The sequence below is a fragment of the Schistocerca americana genome, chromosome 7 (assembly GCF_021461395.2).
Source record: "Schistocerca americana isolate TAMUIC-IGC-003095 chromosome 7, iqSchAmer2.1, whole genome shotgun sequence".
NCBI classification, from domain to species: domain Eukaryota; kingdom Metazoa; phylum Arthropoda; class Insecta; order Orthoptera; family Acrididae; genus Schistocerca; species Schistocerca americana.
Genome location: NC_060125.1, coordinates 566,123,101 through 566,144,520, shown reverse-complemented (window position 1 = coordinate 566,144,520; position 21,420 = coordinate 566,123,101). Strand labels below are relative to the sequence as shown.

General features: G+C 42.4%; 1 protein-coding gene across 2 annotated transcripts in view; it reads right to left on the bottom strand.

Moving 5' to 3' along the window:
* The window catches only part of LOC124622079 (zinc finger protein basonuclin-1-like), a 315,796-nt gene that overhangs the window by 27,565 nt on the left and 266,811 nt on the right, over window positions 1-21,420 (bottom strand). For both annotated transcript variants that reach the window (XM_047147653.1, XM_047147654.1), the window contains one exon: window positions 1,039-1,274. In XM_047147653.1, coding sequence (XP_047003609.1) covers window positions 1,039-1,274 — 236 coding nt within the window. The remainder of the gene's footprint in view (window positions 1-1,038; window positions 1,275-21,420) is intronic.

The window sequence follows — 21,420 nt, the reverse complement described above, 5'->3', positions numbered from 1 at the left end:
GGCTTTTTGCGGATGATGCTGTAGTATATCGAGAGGCTGTAGCAATGGAAAATTGTACTGAAATGCAGGAGGATCTGTAACGAATTGACGCATGGTGCATGGAATGGCTATTGAATCTCAATCTAGATAAGTGTAATGTGCTGCGAATACATAGAAAGAAAGATCCTTTATCATTTAGCTACAATATAGCAGGTCAGAAACTGGAAGCAGTTAATTCCATAAATTATCTGGCAGTAGGCATTAGGAGTGATTTAAAATGGAATGATCATATAACGTTGATCGTCGGTAAAGCGGATACCAGACTGATATTCAATGGAAGAATTCTAAGGAAATGCAATCCGAAAACTAAGGAATTAGGTTACAGTACACTTGTTCGCCCACTGCATGAATATTGCTCACCATTGTGGTATCCGTACCAGATAGGGTTGATAGAAGAGATGGAGAAGATCCAACGGCGAGCAGCGCGCTTCGTTACAGGATCATTTAGTAATCGCGAAGGCGTTACGGAGATGATAAACTCCAGTGGAAGACTCTGCAGGAGAGACGCTCAGTAGCTCGGAACGGGCTTTTGTTGAAGTTTCGAGAACATAACTTCACCGAAGAGTCAAGCAGTATATTGCTCCCTTCTATGTATATCTCGCGAAGGGACCATGAGGATAAAATCAGAAAGATTAGAGCCCACACAGAGGCACACCGACAATCTTTCTTTCCACGAACAATACGAGACTGGAATAGAAGGGAGAACCGATAGAGGTACTCAATGTACCCTCCGTCACACACCGTCAGGTGGCTTGTGGAGTATGGATGTTGATGATGATGTAGATGTACGCTGTGTGGTGTGGGTTCTGGGCAGGAGGAGTGTTCGACCTGTAAAATGATGAGATATGTTTCATACATAAATGGGAGAAGTTACTTAATGTGTTTGAAAAAAAAAAAACATTACAGTTTAAATAATTTTCTTACGTTCTATAGCACTTTAACATTGGTCCATACTTCCAGGACACCCTCTAGAAGCAGTGGGAGACATGAGCGACGTACCTGCAGGATGTATCCCCTGGCGTAGTCCTCGTGCGTCCAGCCGAAGCCGGCGAGCACGTGTAGCACCTCGTCGCGGCGCAGCACGGAGAAGAGCCTGTCCAGCAGGATCTTGAGCCTGATGGGCAGCGCCTGGCAGCCGTACAGCACGAGGCTCGCGATGTCGAAGGCGGCGTTCGCCTGCACCGGCTCCACGGGCAGCGCCGGCGCCTGCTGCCTGCCTCCCAGCTTGTCCAGCGCTGCACACACACACAAGAGGCGACAACGTGTACACGCTCTCAATGGCACGGTATTCAATAATGGCCCTAGCATAATGACTTTTTAGAGGTGCAGTAAGTTCTCAGTTAGTTCAAACACGTAAGTGGTTTTTAATGTAGTGAGCCGTGCGGGGTAGCCGCGTGGTCTGAAACGTCTTGTCCCGGTGCGCGCGGCTCCCCCAGGTGGACGTTCGAGTCCTCCCTCGGGCATGAGTGTGTGCGTTCTCCGTAGCGTAAGTAAGTTTAAGGTAGATTAAGTAGTGTGTAAGCTTAGGAACCGATTACCTAAACACTTTGGTCCCATAAAATCTTACCACTGATTTAATGCAGTATTGTAAGAAGACGATAATTTTACCTCTGATCATACAATTAAAGCTTTCACGGCTGGTGCTGACATAAAACTTCCGGGCTGTTAGGTCGTGGTCGATGTATAAAACTTTCTCCTAACGTTTCCTCTCCGACTGCAGGAGATACCTTCAGATGTTGGTTGGTTGGGGGAAAAGGGACGAAACAGCAAGGTCATCGGTCCCATAGGATTATGGAAGGATCGGGAAGGAAGTCGGCCGTGCCCTTTCAAAGGAACTACCCCGGTATTCGCCTGAAGCGATCTATCTACAGAGATAAAATGGCGAACTGCCTCTGAAGATGTCTCCCGCAGTCAGAGAGGGCACGTCAGGAGTAAGTTTTATACATCGACCACGGTCTAATGGCTCAGAAGTTTTAAGTGGTGCATTTTACCTCTGTTGGCGACCTTGCAGACTGCGAAGGCATTTGGACGAAATGATGACAGATTGTACTTGCTAATAATATCATATCGCATTCACATTCGTGAATGTGCGATAATAAACTCCAACACTACATTTTTTACTAATATATATATATATATATATATATATATATATATATGTATATATATATATATATATATATATATATATATTCTGCTCCTAAACCACTAGACCTATATCAACCAAACATAGCACACGTATCGCCTACTGTCTCGAAAGAAACGCTGTGTGTGTAAGAAAGACCTACCTATCAAAGTTCATAGTGGTGGCGTTGGTGGGGGGGGGGGGGGGGGAGGGGGTGAAAAGGTAGTGTAGCCCACGACGCTCCTATGTCTATATCCCATATTTTATTCATCCAGTATTTGAGACTGAAAGCACCTCATGACCTGCAACTAACACTGCATGTAACGTCAAACCTATATGAAACATTTTCTCGGTGACAACCCCCACAAAACGAGAAAGGGAAAAAGTTTGTCGCTTATCACATATTCGCTGTTCATGCAGTAAAACAGCCGCATTAAGAATGACTTTTAATTTGTTACGTCTGTACTACTAACCGAGCGCCACCCTTTGCAGACAGTATCCATACTCCTAACTGTATCTAACAGCAAAACTATATTATTGTACGATATGTAAATCAGGAGATATGACGTCATAAACACTGGGGCATGAACAACTGCCGCATCATGCATGACGTTTAAATTTATTACTTCTTTGCTACTAACTCTATTCGCTACAATTTTCGCCTACAGTAGCTATATATACCCCCTGGTGTGCTCGAAAAATGAAATCATTGTACGACACCTGTTTGAGGTGATATAACGTCATAAACATTGAGCTGCACGGTAGTGAAACTCCAGGGCGAAATGAGCTAGTCCTACAGGTGAAACACCTGCACAAATTCGTATGATGTATGTTAAATATATGTGAAATATATCTGATACGTGCGAACGCGAGCAAATCAACGGTTAAAAAGATCATCCTAGATGTCTCGAACGATTTCAACCAAATTTAGCACACCCGTAAGCTACGATCTGGAAAGAAATACTGTGGGCGCAAGAACCACCAGCCTCTAGTGAGACGTCCGCAGCTCGTGGTCTATCGGTTAACGTTGCTGCCTGTGGATCACAGGGTTTCGGATTCGACTCCCGGCCACGTCGGGTATTTTCTCCACCCGGGGACTGGGTGTTGGTGTTATCCTCATCATTTCATCATCTTTCAGGGAAACGGAGAGTGGGCAGTGAGAAGATTGGGAATTTGTACGGGCGCTGATAACCATGCCGCTGAGCTCCTCACAGAGCACGATCATTATCATTATCATAACCCTCTTGGTGTGTGCGTGATAGCGTGAAGAGAGAAGGGGGAGGGCGAGACGTACACAGATAGGTTGAGAAGAGAAGATGGACAGCGAGAGGGGGATGGGGAAATGTACGGAGAGAGGGAAGCGGAGATCGACAGAGAAAAGAGAGGTGAGAATGGAGGAGGATATGAACAACGACAGATGGAGGAGGAGATGAATATGGAGAGGAGGATGTGGAAATAGAGAAAGGGGGGAGAAGGAAGTGGACAGTGAGGGGGGGGGGGGGAAGAGGCGGACTAATAGAAACTTGGATTAAATACATACCAAGGCAACTCAGCTACTGAGTTAGTTAAGCTGTACATTAACATAAGTGAAATCTCTGCCTTCCCGTTTCCTATGTGTCACGAGACGAGAGTGACTCGGAAATTATTTAACATTATTCCCTCAGTACAGAGGTGAGAATCAACATCAAAAGATAATATAAATCACATATGCGTTTCATGAATCAGTCACTATATGCAAGAGATTTATAATTTTGAAAAAAAAAATTCCCCCCAGTATCACCACCATACTTCAACAAGAAAACGCAATGGCTTACAGAATAATCATTGTGATTTTGAGATATTATAACCCGTAGATGTAAATGAGTATCTATTCCTATAGAGAGTTACTGTGCCGTATCGTAGATTGTTCATCAGATGATGGCCCCATTTCCTTAACTGCTTTATCTGATCCATACGGGAGACATCTTATGATTAGATGATAATGTCGCATTATCATATCAGAATAATTTGAAGTATTTCTTCTGTCTTTATAGTGTCCCCTCGATAATCTAAAAGAAATTAATAGTTTTCTGTTACCACACTGTTATTATGATATTTTATTAACTCCTAGGCACTTGTCTATTCTTACAGAATTTGTATTCCGGCTTACGTCTTGTACAATGTGGTGTTGACGGCATAGCATTTATTAAAAGGCTTTACAATATTTAAAGGTATTGTCAAAATGTGCTCAGTCCGTGACAGTACTTTTAACATTACAAGATCACATCTCTTCTTTCTTTCACTGAAACAATATATTTTAATTCAAATTTTACTTTATCTTAATTAACAAAATAAGCTGCTTGTGGCCTACAATCAAACTTTTTATAGAGTATCTCTGAATATTGTGCTAAACTTGAAAACCAAGACCGCAGAACCAACACAGATTTACCAGCATGGTCACAGAAATATCGGATAACTGGCGAAGCGTAAGCAATCTTGAAGTAATAGTACTTACCACTTTTTTCGATAAATATCAACGAGTTTCGTAATGTTTTTATATGGCATCATTACTCCACTCAGGAAGAATCAAAATACAAGAATACGCTAATCCAGGCATATACAAAATTACATGGGACAATTGTAACGAAGTTTACTTTGGACAAACAGGACGAGATCTTAACATCCTATTTAGAGAACATGCTAGAGATAGTGATAGCAGCCAATCGAATCTCTTCATGGATTTAAAAATCTAAAACTATAAAATCGACAAAATCAAAACAGCATTTCAAATCTTAGACAAAATACCAAAAGGACTCCACATGAACGTATTGGAAGAACTGGAAATGTATATATAAACGTTAAAAATCGTTCGAACGATATATAAAATGGACAGCCCGACATCAAATATAAACATTACCTAGAAAATTTTATCGACATTCTAGAACATGCCAAAGGACAAAACTAATCGACCAAATATTACACAAACAACTAAATTATCTCTAAATCAAATAATTTCTCAGAGTAAGAGTCACTACACTATAACCGGTTCGTAATCATACAGCGTCATTGAGAACTGTCAACTATCTGTCAAATTACTCCGTGGCTTCATTTTACAATAATAAAAACAGTGAAGATTGACAAAAGGATTCAGCAATGATGCCGTATGTATGTCTTTCCCAGCTAGACATATGTATGTATACACATGTGCAATTAACTTCGCATACAAATAGCGCAAATAAATAAAATTTACAGACTTGTTTATTTGCAGGTGTACTTGACAATGACAATACCGCCGAAATAGGCCTATTGTACGAAATATAGTAACATCGCAGATAGCCAACTTAGAACAGTCAATTTAAATTGTCACATTACAACATTTTTCTTGCTGCAGGCCCCACTATACAAAAGTGTTGAGCTTCATAATGGTGTACTCCACATTTTAACGCCATTGGAAAAAACAAGAGCGCCGTTCTCGCCTACCTATTTATTTCCGGTGCCTAACAGATTTTAGCAGGGTTACTCATACATTAAAATACTCGGATATGTGTTCACCATGTAGTGATGTCTGGAACCAGCAGGGGAATAGCAGGGAACGGGAACTGTCGTGTTACGTGGATAGTGTGTGTGTGTGTGTGTGTGTGTGTGTGTGTGTGTGTGTGTGTGTGTGTGTGCTGTGTGAGGATGTGTTGTGTGCTTGAGAGATAAGAGAGAGAGAGAGAGAGAGAGAGAGAGAGAGAGGTTGGCTGGGGGAGTGGGGGGTGGGGAGATGTGGTGTGAGAGACAGAGAGAGAGAGAGAGAGAACCGGGGGGAAGCAGAACGCTAACTACCTTACCAAACACGAAACACGTGCAATAACTAGCACCCATTTAAATATGCCTTCCGCTCTGTGATTACAATCGACTATTTGCAGTTAAGGCCATGTAATGAGGACATTAACTTCAAAGGAACTTGGTACTGGGCTATCTACCAGCAAATACCTCGTAACTCATGATTCCTTAATTGTGGTGTCAGGCGCAAGAAATTGTCACCATTAACGTGATGAGAGCAGGCCACATGGCTGCCTAAAATAATGTAACACCTGTCGAAGTTAATATACCCTCCGAACTGCAATTACTGTGCAGTTTAAGACGCTATCGTGCTATTTTATAATAGAGTGTGTGGAATATAAGAAAAAAAGAGTTGTAGTTGGGTACTCAAAATTGTTTGTTACTTCTCACTCTCGTTCTTCTAACTTCGAACAATCAGTCCTGTGAATGTGTTTAGAAGTTCATTGGACTTCGTAAAATGGGTCTTTATTGATACTATAAGTTTGAATTGTAAACAGTTTCCTTCTTTACGTCGATAATCCTGGTAAAGTTTCATTCTGCATGCCACATTGTTCACTGTTTTTCAATGCATTACTGCAACTTAATTAGAAAATTCCAGGTTTTTGATGTCCATTGCAAGGAGTAATCCTATTTGCAGTCTCATTTTTCTGAATTTTTTTTTTTTGGTTGTTTGGGCCATTCCTAGATTTATATACCTGCTCTAAAAACCACTGATAAGTTCATAGCATACAGTACTTAACACTGTAACACATTCTACGATTTCTTCCCGTTCCAACACTTAACTAGTCTAATCTTTTGTTCGCGGTTCCCACCACAGCAGTATGAAAGGGTTTGAAGTATACTCATGGATTCTTGACGTAATTATGGTTCTTGAACCCTTGTAAGTAGGATTTCGCAGGGTTATTTGCTTTTACCTTCAAGCGTCTACAGGATTTCGGTGAGGCTCTTCCGCGAGTCACCCAAAGCTGCAACGATTTGTATCGTCACTGTTTGTATATGCTCAGTGCCCCAAGTACCTGAACACTGTTTTAAGATGTGAAGAGTAAGTTATTTGTATACTGTCTCCTTTATAGACTAAGTGTTTTTCTCAGTATCGTGCCAATCGCCGGCCGCTGTGGCCGAGCGGTTCTAGGCGCTTCAGTCCGGTACCGCGCTGCTGCTGCGGTCGCAGGCTCGAATCCTGCCTCGGGCATGGATGTGTGTGATGTCCTTAGGTTAGTTAGGTTTAGGTAGTTCTAAGTCTAGGGGACTGATGTTAAGTCCCACAGTGCTTAGAGCCATTTGAACCATTTTTTTTTCATGCCAATCAACTGGAGTCTGCCATATGATTTACGTATGACTGAGCCTACGTGGTCACTCCAGTTCATACGCCTACAAATTATTAGATCCAGGTATGAGTTGACTGATTCAAATTGTGATTCTTTGTCGTTGTAGTTTTTATTTATTTATTTTATTTTATTAATTTTTTGAGGCATCAGTTTTCCGACGGTTTGTCGTTGTAGTTTTTATTTATTTATTTTATTTTATTAATTTTTTGAGGCATCAGTTTTCCGACGGTTTGATGATCCCCGCCGCGAAGTCCTCTTCTGCCTATCTCTTCATGTCAGAGTAACCTTTGCACCCTATGTCGTCGATTGTTTGATGTGTTTATACGAACCATTTCTTTTTCTATGGATTTTACCCTCTGTACCATGGAAATTATTCCCTGATGTTTTAACACACGTCGTATCATACTGTCGCTTCTTCTTGTCAGTGTTTTCCATGTGTTCCTTACTTCACCGTTTCTGAGCAGACCATACTCATTTCTTACCTCATCAATCGACTTAATTTTCGACACCACATCTCAAACACTTCGATTCTCTTCTGTTCCGATCTTCTCACAGTCCATGGTTGACTATCATACAAATCTGTGCTCTGCACGAACGATAAATTACTTAAATTAAGGCCTAAATTTGATACCAATAGACTTCTTTTGTAGTCGCAGTCATAGAAAACCACTGCTTTCCCTTTTTTGAAATTAATTATTTTACATTTCTGTACCCATCCTGTCAGCGTCTGCGTTACCACGCCGCTTTGGGGGGTCCAGGGAGGCCGACATCGGAACGACAAAGGGAACTGGAGTTGTGTGCCGGCCAGCTTTGATGTGGTTTCTGCGCGATTTCCTACATCCGACTGCTATCCACATCCTTCCTTGGTTATACTATTCGCAAATATATCGGAAAAGTTTTCAAATTTTCTCATGGAACACCCGGACAGATAGGGTGCACAATTTCCGGCTCTGGGGCGGCGGTGAGAGAGGGATGGGGGGGGAGGAGGGGGGGGGCTGGAGGAAGAGGGATGCCGACTGAAGGGCAGCCGACCACCCTGACACCACGAAGGCAATGGATAATGCCAGTAAAAAGAAGAAAAGATGATACTTTTACGTTTTTAAAACAAGTTGCCCTTTCTTCCACTTGTCAAGAGTTGAATGGATATTCTTGTAGTTTGTTTTTCAGATAGTGATTCGTTATAGTTGAAATCAAAGGAAGCAAAATTAATATTTAACGACCCGACGACAAAGAGATCGTTAGAGATGGAGCATTAGTTCGGATTAGGGAGGTAAGGGGGAGGATATTGTCACTGCCCATTTCAAAGGAACCATCCCAGCATTTCCCCTAAGGATTTAGGGAAATCAAGGAAAAACATAGATCTGTGTGGCCGAACAAGGATTTGAACTCGTCCTCTAGAATGTGAGTCCAGTGTGCGAACTACGGCACCATCTCGTTCTATTACAGTTATCACAATCATTCGTAATAATTAAACAATGAGGTTGCAAAAGTCATGGGACAGCGATATGCACATATACTGACAGTGTTAGAACACAAGGTAAGAAAGTGCAGTGTACTGACGGAGCTGCCTTTTATACTTACGTGATTCATGTGAAAAGGTGTCAGACGTCTTTATGGCCACACGAAGGGAATTAACACACTTTGAATGCGGAATGGTGCTGGAGCTAGACGCATGAGACATTCCATTTCCGGGGTCAGGGATTTTCTCTGCCTCGTGATGGCTGGGTGTTGTGTGATGTCCTTAGGTTAGTTAGGTTTAAGTAGTTCTAAGTTCTAAGGGACTGATGACCAGAGATGTTAAGTCCCATAGTGCTCAGAGCCAGCCATTCCATTTCGAAAATGGTTAGAGAATTCAACATTCCGAGATCCAAAGTGGCAAGAGTGTGCCGAGAATAGCAAATATCAGGCGTTACCTCTCACCACGGAGAACGCAGGGGCCGAGGACCTTCAAGTAATGACCGAGAGCAGGGGCGTCTGCGTAGAGTTGTCAGTGATAGGAGACAAGCAACAGTACATGATATAACCGTAGAAATCAATGTGGCACGCACAACGAACGTGTCCGTTAGGACGTGTGGTGAAATTTGGCGTTAATAGGCTATGGCAGGACACGACAGACGCCAGTTCCTTTGCTAACAGCATAACATCGCCTGCAGCGACTCTCCTAGACTCGTGACCATATTGGTTGGGCCCTGGACGACTGGAAAACCGTGGTTTGATCAGATGATTCTTGATTTCAGTTGGTAAGAGCTGACGGTACGGTTAGACTGAGGTGCAGACCACAAGAAGCAGTGGACATTGGTTGTCAACAACGCAAAGTGGAAGCTGGTGGCGACTCCATAATGGTGTGGGCTGTGTTTACGTGGAATGGACTGGCTCCTATGGTCCAACTGAAGCCGTCACTGACTGGAAATGATTCTGTCTAGTTACTTGGAGACCATTTAAAGCCTTTCATGGACTTCCTCCTCCCAAGCAGAGATGGAATTGTTATCGATGACAGTGCGCCTTTTCTCCGGGCCACAATGTTCGCGATTCGTTTTAAGAACATTTTGGACAATTCTGCCGAATGATTTGGCCACCCACATCAAAAAACATACATCCAATGGAACATTTATGGGACATAAAAGGTATGTCAGTTTGCTCACAAAATCCTGCACCGACAGCACTTTTGCAACTATCGATGGCTATGGAGTCAGCATGGCCTTAGTATTTCTGCAGGGGCTTCCAACGACGTGTTGAGTCCATGCCACCATATCGGGCAGAAAGAGGTCCGACACGATTTTAGGACGTATCCCATGACTTTTCTCACCTCAGAGGATATCATCTCTGGGAGATATTGTTTCTATTGTCTTCCGGATCGTTAATAAGGAACATGGAGAACAACAGTCTTAGGACACTACCCTGTGGCACGCCTGTCGATGACTGTCGATCTAAATTCTTAGACAACATGGCCCGTAGGGAGCAATATACCACCAAACCAGTCACAAGTTTCGTTTGATGCCTCATACAGTTACACTTTTGTTAATAAATGTTCGTGTATTATCAAATTAATTTTTCTCTGAGATCAACAAATACAGCATCCTCTTGACAGGTTCAAGGCATCCAGGATGCTACGAGAGGAAAGCTATTTGTCCAAAGCCCCCTTTTCTTTTTGCACTTTCAGTATCCCCTGTTGGTGTAAAGCCACTAAAGTAAAATAAAGTGGCACTCATAGCGCAAGATTGTGGCGAGGGTTTGTAGTGCAGTGTTGCTGTACAGTCGCGCCTATTGTGTCTCCGCAGCCGGCGTACCGTTAACCAGCGCTGCACAGCGCAGCGTCTCAGCCGCCTATGCAGGCGGCAGCAGTGAAGTCCCTGAAAGAGGAGCGGACGCGGGCATCCCTTTGAGCCCCTGGAGGAAGCAGACAGCGTGTCATTATTGGGCCGCCTGCGTCCTCCCCACCACGCTTAGGCTCGGCTGCTGCTCCAGCGGGGTGTGGCAGTGCGGCGGCGTCCAGACAAAGGCCCCCGCTGCGCTCCCTTCATCGCCGGTGAACAAAACTTTGCGGTGAGCAGACACGGCTGTCAACGGCTGCCCCGACGCTCGGCAGTCGTCGCAGTTGGATCAAGCGTAAAGGCCGTGCACCGTCCCTTAGTGTTTTCTCCATCTCCCTCAGCCCTGCTTGCAGAGTCTGTGGCAGGAGCTACCTCCCTCTTTGTTGCGCTGTGAAGGATCACGCATCTCGAAATCGTTCAGATTTGTTCCTTGACAAACGTAGCCTACGTAATCTCACCAGACAAAATGCAAGTAATCTTCTAACAAGCATCACTGGTCACATATGCTACAGAATTGCTGCCAGGCAGTCGTATGACCCTCCACCACAGACGCTTCCGATGGAGTGATGTTCCAGTCAATTGTCTGGAATAAGTGCACTGAGAATGGTTAATACGAAGGGGTGACACAAAGACAGGAAATAGCAATCCAGTTTGGACGCGACTATAATCACGTAGTGGACGAAATTGTCAGAATTGTTGGTGTACCAATGCGGACCGTCCTACGCGGCTACAAGGAATGATGTTACACGCCGTATGAACAGGGTTTGTATAGTGATCCTAACCAACAGGGATCGGATGGCTATCGGTATCAGTCCGACAGAAACAGCTGCTGTCGGTAAATGCAAGTCCTTCCCAACCAGTTTATTATCAAACATTGCGAAGAGAACGGCATATATGGGCATATGGATCCGAATATTTCAAAAAGGCAACTAATCGAGACAGCACAGAAAACTGAACATCTTCAGTGGGCCACATAACAATGAAACCGGATAGCACCTGACTGGAGTTGTACAGTGTAGTCCGACTGTCGCATTATTTTCGCTTTCCAAACGATACGAAGTACCGCGTCTACCTGTGTGTTCTGTGATGAACACTGAGACACCATCCTCCACCTCGACTGGTCGGGTAAAACACTCGTTCTTAATTCTATAGAAAATGTCAGGGTCTGTATGGAACGGAGAATGAAAGGTAGCAATCAACTTTCACACAGATTATTAGCTCTGCTGGATCCACTCGTCCATGAGTGGCTTCAGCTGGATATAGAATATATGAAAAAACTCTTAGTCATTCTTCATGACCGAATTGAGGCCATTGTCAGGAACTGACGTGCTGTTAAAATTAGTAGCATGAAGCGCTCGGGCAGCGACCAGTCGTTTGATGTACTTTCCCATAAGAGTCATTAGCATTGTGCTAAATTGCAATGAAATGTTAGAAGCTCCCATCTGTGATACAATTGCTCACTGTCCTTAAACAATCCATCTGTGAATCCAAAGACCTGGCCACTAGATAGGAAATATTAGGTATACCAGGACGAATGACAGGAACAATCATTCGAAGCATAAGACTCTAGTAAACATGGACTCCTTCCAAAAAGCATCCCTTAACAGCTATGAACACTTGGTCACCTTCGCTACTGTGAAACACATCTCTTCTACTTAACAACTGCTCATGACCCTTAAGGTATGAGTTTTAGAGCACGTTCTCCTAGACTTTTTTTTTTTATTTTAGTCCATACTACCACCTCGAAAAAGATAGAAAGCAAGGAGCTTGCTGTAGAAGAGATTTGTTTGGCGGTATCGAAGATAAAGAATTGCTAATAGCTCTTAAGGTATACGTTTTAGAGCCAGACTTTTTTGCTTCGAATGATCGTTCCTGTCATCTCCCTGAATATTGACCGTTCCTCCTGGAACACCCTGTGAAAAACACTAAAAGAATCTTCAATTGAAATCCGTCCTGGATATTACAACAACATTTTGGTCAATCTCAACGAAGGAAGATGGGTTTTCACGTCCCGTCGATAATGAGGCCAGTAGAGACGAAGCACTTGTTTGGAATGGAGATGAATGAAAAAAAAAAACTGATCATTTCCCTTCTTTTCCCTTAATCCCTTTACGGATATCATGAAAATCCTAGAGCAGGATTACTATATGGAAATTTGAACCATCGCCGTCTTACTGTAAAATTTCGCTCGCTATGGCAAACTCAGAAAAAGAAAAAAAAAAATCTTAGGTTGAATTACGTCAAGGTCAGAAAGCCACAAGAATCAAGTGCTTCACTATGCACAGGAACACTATGCATTATTACCTCTTTAATAACGCTCGCCGAAGCAATTACTTTCACTAGAAGTTTTCTCCCTGATTCATCACACAATTTCTACCAAATAATATGTGCTGCAGATGAATGCCCATGCATTTGACTTTGAATGTCATATTTGCTCATCTGCTATGACATGCGCAACATCACGAGCACTTGCCAAGTCGGTGCGTTAGACGAAGAAGGAAGACACGAGTTTGACACCCTGTCGACGACTACGTCATTATGTACTGAGCACAAACTCGGATTATGGAAAGATGGAAAGGAAAATCGCTTGAGAAATTCTTGAGGGGAGTGTCGCTATGTTTGCCTTGAGTGGTTTAGAGCACCACAGGATCCTAAATTTTGATGCCAGTCAGGGGACTAGAAAGAGAGTTCTTGTGCATGGTAGTTTAGTGTATTCCCACTGCGTTACCTCGAGCAATATATTCCGCGGATGCGAAATCTTCTCGTTGCCTTTGTGAAAAGAGACAGAACAACAATATCAAATGAAAATGATGATTGTTCAGTAATGCTATATAAATAATAAGTGCCGATTTTGTAACGAATAGCGGCGTTTTTAACATAGTGCTATGCTTTCATTATTTGAGGAGATCCCCTACCAGTACTTGGGTAGCTGCGCATTAGATAGCTCGCAGAATTCTTTTTCTGTCATTTGATGCAATTTACGTCTCTGTTACTGCTGAATGTACCTGAGAAAATTTAGTACCAGCTAGATTAAGATGCAACGGCAAACCAGCACCAGCCGTGACAGGCTGCCTACGCCTGAGAACACACTCACTTGCAGAGCCGGAACAGGATGACACCTAGTGGAACACTATAGGTGTCCACTCTGACATCGACTTCACGGTCACTTTATTTTTAAATTCAAATGTACCACAACGTTTCCAAACAGAGAATTGCGGATGACTAGCAGAACGTGTACAGAACCTGTCATGGACGGACGCAGCTCGTTCCAAAAGCAAATAGAAGTAGTCCTCTTCGGGTGAGGACGCACTCCGGGGCGTTCGGATAAATAAACGGGACATGCGGTGCTCTGCAGTTTCTCGAGGGCGCACGTTTTGGGAAATGTTTATTAAAAGCATAGCCATTCCCCAACAGCCTCACGGGCAAACTTCCATCAGTCGCCTACGTGTCTCACAGGGCCGACCCATATGTGACGGAATTCTGTAGGAATAGACCTAAGAAGTGTGTAGTTTCAGCCTTCCTAGTTCTCAAATATGCGCTAAGAGAGAGAAATAGACACACCATGATGTATCTATCGGAATGGGACGGAAATCGGTAGATGTCATGTGTAAGTACATACAAACAAATGATTGCAATATCAGAAAAATTGGATAATTTCTTCTAGAGAAAACCTTCACGTATTGAGCAAGACAATTAGGAGTTTCTGGTCGTTATGCAAGCAGTAATTCGGCCTGCCACTGATTTATAGTGTTGTTGGATATCTTGAGGCATATCACGCCAAATTTACGCTTTACATAGTCAAAATACCGAGATGGTTGGAGGTGGTGGGCCTTGGGCGTAATGCTTCAAAGTTCCCAACACGGGAGGAGACCCGGTGACATTTCTGGCCAAGGTATGGTTTGGCAAGTTCTAAGACTGGTAGTAGAAACTCTTGACGTGTGCGGGTGGACATTATCTTGCTGAATTATATGCGCAAGAAGACTTGCTGTGAAGAGTAGCAAAACGGGGTGGGGGGTGGAGGGGTAGAATATTGTCGACATACTGTTGTGCTGTAACCAAAGGCGTCCATTTATGAAAATAAATGGTGCCTCAAATAGTTAAAATAGTTACCCCAGGCTGTGGGGCTGTGTGGCGGGCGAGAATGATGTTGGTGTCCCACCGCGGTCCATGGCGTCTCCACTCACGTCTCCGCTGGTCAGTGGGGCTCAGTTCGAAGCGGGACTCATCGCTGAAGACAAATCTACTCCAGTCAAACAGATCCCCGGCTGAAGACGTGTCTGGAGATGCCCCTGACGAGGATGGGACGCCTATACTGTAATGTCACCCACTAAACTATCCAGGAACCAGGCGTGATGTCCTGGGGTGGCATTTCCTCACATAGCAGGACCCTTTTGATTGTCACTTGCGAAACCCATAAAGTACAGCGGTGTGTCGACTATAGTTTACGCCCTGCTATGTAGAACTTCATAGCAAGCTATCTTGGGCTTAAATTTCAGCAATATAAAGCCCGACCGTGAGAGTTTCTGCTGCTTGCCTTCGTACTTTCCAAATCCTACTTTGGGCAAACAATATCGCCCGACTCTCCCCAACTGAGAAAGTTTGGAGCGTTATGGGCAGGGCCCTCCAACCATTTCCAGAATTTGACGATCTAACGCGCCAATTTGACAGAATTTGAAACCATATACCTCAGGAGGGCGTCCAACAACTCTATCAGTTAGTGACAAGCCCAATAATGCTTGCATAAGAACCAGAAACGAGTAATTGTCCTGCTATATGTGAAGATCTTTCTCTTGAATAAATCATCCAATTTTTCTGAAATTGAAACCAGTTGTTTGTGTGTACATGTACATCACATTTACTGATTACCATTCAAATGGTTCAAATGGCTCTGAGCACTATGGGACTCAACTGCTGAGGTCATTAGTCCCCTAGAACTTAGAACTAGTTAAACCTAACTAACCTAAGGACATCACAAACATCCATGCCCGAGGCAGGATTCGAACCTGCGACCGTAGCGGTCTTGCGGTTCCAGACTGCAGCGCCTTTAACCGCACGGCCACTTGGGCCGGCATTACCATTCCATTAGGATAACTTTTTCATGGCGCATCTTTTTTGTCTTAGAACGTATTTCGAAATCCCCATCATCGCAAAAGCATTTCTCATAGCTTTCACGAACGTTTTCAGATTTAGACCATTTTCAAATTTAACTCTGCAGAAAATTTTCCAAAATTCGAATCAAGGAAAGCTGACAATACAAATAATTTAGAGGTAGACACGCTCAATGTAGCGAAGCAACTTTTTCTTGTTGTTGTTGTGGTCTTCAGTCCGGAGCCTGGTTTGATGCAGCTCTCCATGCTACTCTATCCTGTGCAAGCTTCTTCATCTCCCAGTACCTACTGCAACCTACATCCTTCTGAATCTGCTTAGTGTATTCATCTCTTGGTCTCCCCCTATGATTTTTGCCCTCCACGCTGCCCTCCAATACTAAATTGGTGATCCCTTGATGCCTCAGAACATGTCCTACCAACCGATCCCTTCTTCTGGTCAAGTTGTGCAACAAACTTCTCTTCTCCCCAATCCTATTCAATACTTCATCATTAGTTATGTGATCGACCCATCTAATCTTCAGCATTCTTCTGTAGCACCACATTTCAAAAGCTTCTATTCTCTTCTTGTCCAAACTATTTACCGTCCATGTTTCACTTCCATACATGGCTACACTCCATACAAATACTTTCAGAAATTACTTCCTGACACTTAAATCTATACTCGATGTTAACAAATTTCTCTTCTTCAGAAACGCTTTCCTTGCCATTGCCAGTCTACATTTTATATCCTCTCTACTTCGTCCATCATCAGTTATTTTGCTCCCCAAATAGCAAAACTCCTTTACTACTTTAAGTGTCTCATTTCCTAATCTAATACCCTCAGCATCGCCCCACTTAACTCGACTACATTCCATTATCCTCGTTTTGCTTTTGTTGATGTTCATCTTATATCCTCCCTTCAAGACACCATCCATTCCGTTCAACTGCTCTTCCAAGTCCTTTGCTGTCTCTGACAGAATTACAATGTCATCGGCGAACCTCAAAGTTTTTATTTCTTCTCCATGGATTTTAATACCTACTCCAAATTTTTCTTTTGTTTCCTTTAGTGCTTGCTCAATATAGAGATTGAATAACATCGGGGAGAGGCTACAACCCTGTCTTACTCCCTTCCCAACCACTGCTTCCCTTTCATGTCCCTCAACTCTTATAACTGCCATCTGGTTTCTGTACAAGTTGTAAATAGCCTTTCGCTCCCTGTATTTTACCCCTGCCACCTTTAGAATTTGAAAGAGAGTATTCCAGTCAACATTGTCAAAAGCTTTCTCGTTATCAGGAGAAAGAAAACTGGCGTTCTACGGATCGGAGCGTGGAATGTCAGATCCCTTAATCAGGCAGGTAGGTAAGAAAATTTAAAAAGGGAAATGGATAGGTTAAAGTTAGATATAGTGGGAATTAGTGAAGTTCGGTGTTAGGAGGAACAAGACTTCTGGTCAGGTGACTACAGGGTTATAAACACAAAGTCAAATAGGGGTAATGCAGGAGTAGGTTTAATAACGAATAGGCAAATAGGAATGCGGGTAAGCTACTACAAACAGCATAGTGAACGCATTATTGTGGCCAAGATAGATACGAAGCCCACACCTACTACAGTAGTACAAGTTTATATGCCAACTAGCTCTGCAGATGACGAAGAAATTGAAGAAATGTATGATGAAATAAAAGAAATTATTCCGATAGTGAAGGGAGACGAAAATTTAATAGTCATGGGTGACTGGAATTCGAGTGTAGGAAAAGGGAGAGAAGGAAACGTAGTAGGTGAATATGGATTGGGGATACTTAAGTCATTTAATAAACGCAGGTCTTCCGATCCAGACTGTATACCAGTTAACCTGCTTCTGCAGCATGCTGAAGAAATGACTATACGTTTAGCAATTATATCCAAGGGACAGAGAGAATTATGATCCATACTTGCGCGTCAGAGAGAAACAGGCGTTCCTTAATTAGACTGCATTTATAATTACTTTTGAATAGATTATGGGAGTGGCAGTGATCAATGTGTTACAAATATTTAATATTAAAAACCGTCTTGACCACGATTTATTATTAAGGTGACCGGTTTCCACCACTGCTGTGGTCGTCTTCAGACCACTGAGTAGGAACTTCTCCAACAGAAAGAAGTTCCTACTCAATGGTCTGAAGATGACCACAGCAGTGGTGGAAACCGGTCACCTTGATAAATAAATCGTGATCAAGACTGTTTTTAATAGTAAATATTTGCATTTATAAGCTCAACAGTTTGGAAAACTCATCTGGGGCTGGCGTTTAACACTTCCTAGTATATACGCTGAGCAGTACGCCCGCTTAATCTGTTTCATGCGGCGCATATCGTAAGACGTGCGTGGATTCGGGCCGCCATTGGGCAACGAATCCCTGTAGGCGAGACGAAAGGTACGTCTTCGTCGGAAGTGAATAGTCTGTATATTACAAACAGCACATGTTACGGATGCCGTGGTATCAGGGACTCATTTAGCAGTTTCCGATTAAAAATTATGGTGCTGTTGAGTATTATATGCCCTTAATAGTTGACTATTTTTAAAGCAATGGAAACAGTTGATCCGACGCAAAATTGTGCATATTTTCTGAAGTCTGAATAATAAATTCCATTTAATGCAACTACATTTCAAGTGTTAAACATCGTCATAAATGTTTTATTTACTTATTTTTTTCCACGATGGTCTGTCACACAATATTATAAACTACCGCTACAATAATGATGGTAGAGACTAGTTGCTTTATTTTGTCAATAAAGCTCGCCGCATACCGTTTGTCGATACACATTCATTTCGTACCAAGCAACAAGTGCCGCTCAGCGAAGCGGACAACCAGAAGGACCTAATTCTCACAATTATCGTTTGAATTAGTGTTAGTGATATTTCAGCTCACAGCTATTTTAACGATTATGATTTACGTTATTGTGACTAATTTTGAGTTCAAACGGTGTGTTCCCTTACGTTAGGTCCGTCGACCATATTTTAAAATGTTACTGCCATGTTCTCGTGCATACGTTAATGCTTAATCCATTCAAATACGGCGGTGTCATTCGCCCTCGCCGACAGTCGCAATGTTAGATTTCTAGCTTCTACCACTATGCTCAAAGTTGATCAGGATCTTCCAGCAACTGTGTGGCTACGCTTTATTCTGTTGCACTAAGGTATGAATATGTCGCTAAATTTTGTTCTATCCAGAGATCTCAGCTTTGTAACTTTATTATGCCATACGTATACTTTTTGTAATTATTTCGATGCAGTCTGCGTAAGTCAGTGCTTACAAATGCTAGCGACCTTTAGTTCGGCTTGCCTGTATCTGAGCAAAGTACAAAACTAGGAAGAGTGCTTACCTTGCTTTTCCCCACTTTCTGAAAACATTAGTAATCATTCTCGGCTCAACTTGTTCAGTTTCAATGTATAGATGGCTTCTGTGTTCGAAAAATAATTTACAGGGCTACTGTAAATGATTCACTCGTTTCCAAAATGTTGTAGTGTCCAAAATATTACATGTGCAAATATGACTGGTACATGAATAGAACCTATAAACTCGTCAAGTTTGCATATTGTACACTATAATCCTTCTATGAGTACCCCTCCGTCCAAACTACACACCCGCTATCTGTGCTCAAGTTCGTCCAAAGATCATTTAGCATCAACGTCATCACGCCAACATTGATGAGTTCGCTGAGCTGTTGCAGTGTTCTTGGCAGTGGGGGAAAGTAAACACGGTCCTTAACGTGGCTCCAGAGGACAAAGTCACCGGGCATTACGTCAGGTGGTCAGGGCGACTAGAAGAACAGAGCCACATCATCTTCTACACTAAGCCCAAACCAGCGGTGTGTACCTTCGTCGTTTAGGTTGCAACGAACATAGATGCTCCAATGAGCGGGTTTCTCGTCTTTTTGGAAGATCATATTCTCGGAATCAGCAATAGGTTGATAGGTTGTCAAAACAACCACATCTAAAACATATCAAGGTAAGAGATGCCCATCGCATTCGTATCACAGAAGAAAAACGACGCTTACAACTTCATCTGTGACACTGCAAAGGAAACATTAGCCTTCGTCGAATGTCGTTCATGCGCCACAACATGATGAGGATTTTCACTGCTTCGCAGTCTCACATTGTGGCTGTTAAACTTTTCAGATAAATGGAAGGTTCCTTCGCTGTTGAATGTTAGCTTGCAGGAGAAATGTCTCAAGTGCTTTCTGCATTGTTATGAGAAATTGAAGACGCCGGCCATAATATTCAGGTTTTAACTGTTGCACGAGCAGCGGATCATACGATTTGAAACGCAACCGCCGTCGCAAAATCTGCCACACAGTTTTCTGCCGTATTCCGAGTTCGTGGCTTGAGTGGACCGTCGATTGTTTTGGCCTTTCCCTCATCCTCTCCGCGCTTTCTTCTGGCACTCTTGGCCGATTGGCACTTTTCTCTTTACAGCGACAACCAGTGCTCCTAAATTGTCGATAACAATGCAAAATGCTCTTTTTACAAGATGGTTCTTTTTCAGAACTCCTTCTGAATATACGCTGCTCTGTTGCAACAGATAAACATTTCACCTATTTCAATGGGCAAAAACGGTTATGTTGCCTTTTTTGCTATTTTCTCAAAGTGGTGAGCACGACCCAATCTCGGTGAGTATACGATTATATTCAAACATGAATCATATTTGTATGTGTGACATTCGTACTTGGGAAAATACAGAATTTTGAAAACGAATGAATGATTGACAGTAGACTTGTACACCAATTTTGTCACCGAGAGACCTATTATTGGCAATAAAGGTGAACTACATGATACGTTATCGCCTTGAGTAATGTGATAATATCGTTCAGATAACAGTTCAAAAATAAAGGATCGTAGTATTCTGTTAGTGTTTAAACTAAACAAATAAATTTTTGTTGCATAATTAGTTAATTGTATGTTGCATCGTTCACTTGATGAACGATTACTTTTATTGAAATGATGTGGAACGATTCAGTTTGCAGAATATAAATACACGACTAATTTTGAATTTGTTTTCTTTCTTTCCACAGCTATGACATATTAAACAAAAATTTTTTATGGAGCATGGAAGTTGTTGAAAAGATATGATTTCAGGTTACATTTAAAACTTGCTTTGCTACCTGTCATTTAACTGAAAACTACCTACTGACCTCTATTCTGGGCCTCTGACTGAGTTAACTCTTATTAATAGAGGTAACATTTTTGTAATGTTGTAACTACGGGCATCACTATTCCTCAAATTGTGACGGATTATTTATGATGATTTTCATTAGCACAACCAATTTTGTGAACGTGTAACTAAAATGCCTACCTCCGGATGAACACCATGTATTACACTAACTAGCCCCTTCTGTGCAATCAGTCATTTTTTTCTAAGTGATGAGTTACCCATAAAATAGTTCCATAACACATTATCAACTGGAAATATGTAAAATATGTCAGGAAGTTTATTCGTTTGTTTTCAAGACTATCAACCATACGAAGAGATAATGTAACTCAACTGAATTTTTCCAGGGGCTCAGTCAATATGTACAACAGAAATTTGGACTCCGTTCGTATTCAACATCAACTGTTAATATGGCTATTTGTTGTAAAGAACTACACATAATGTGTTTTCTCCAAACTAAGGATGAGCCCATTTTGTGAACTACTTAATAATTATTTCAATAACGACACTGACGAATTCATCTGTTGCTCTTTTTCTGA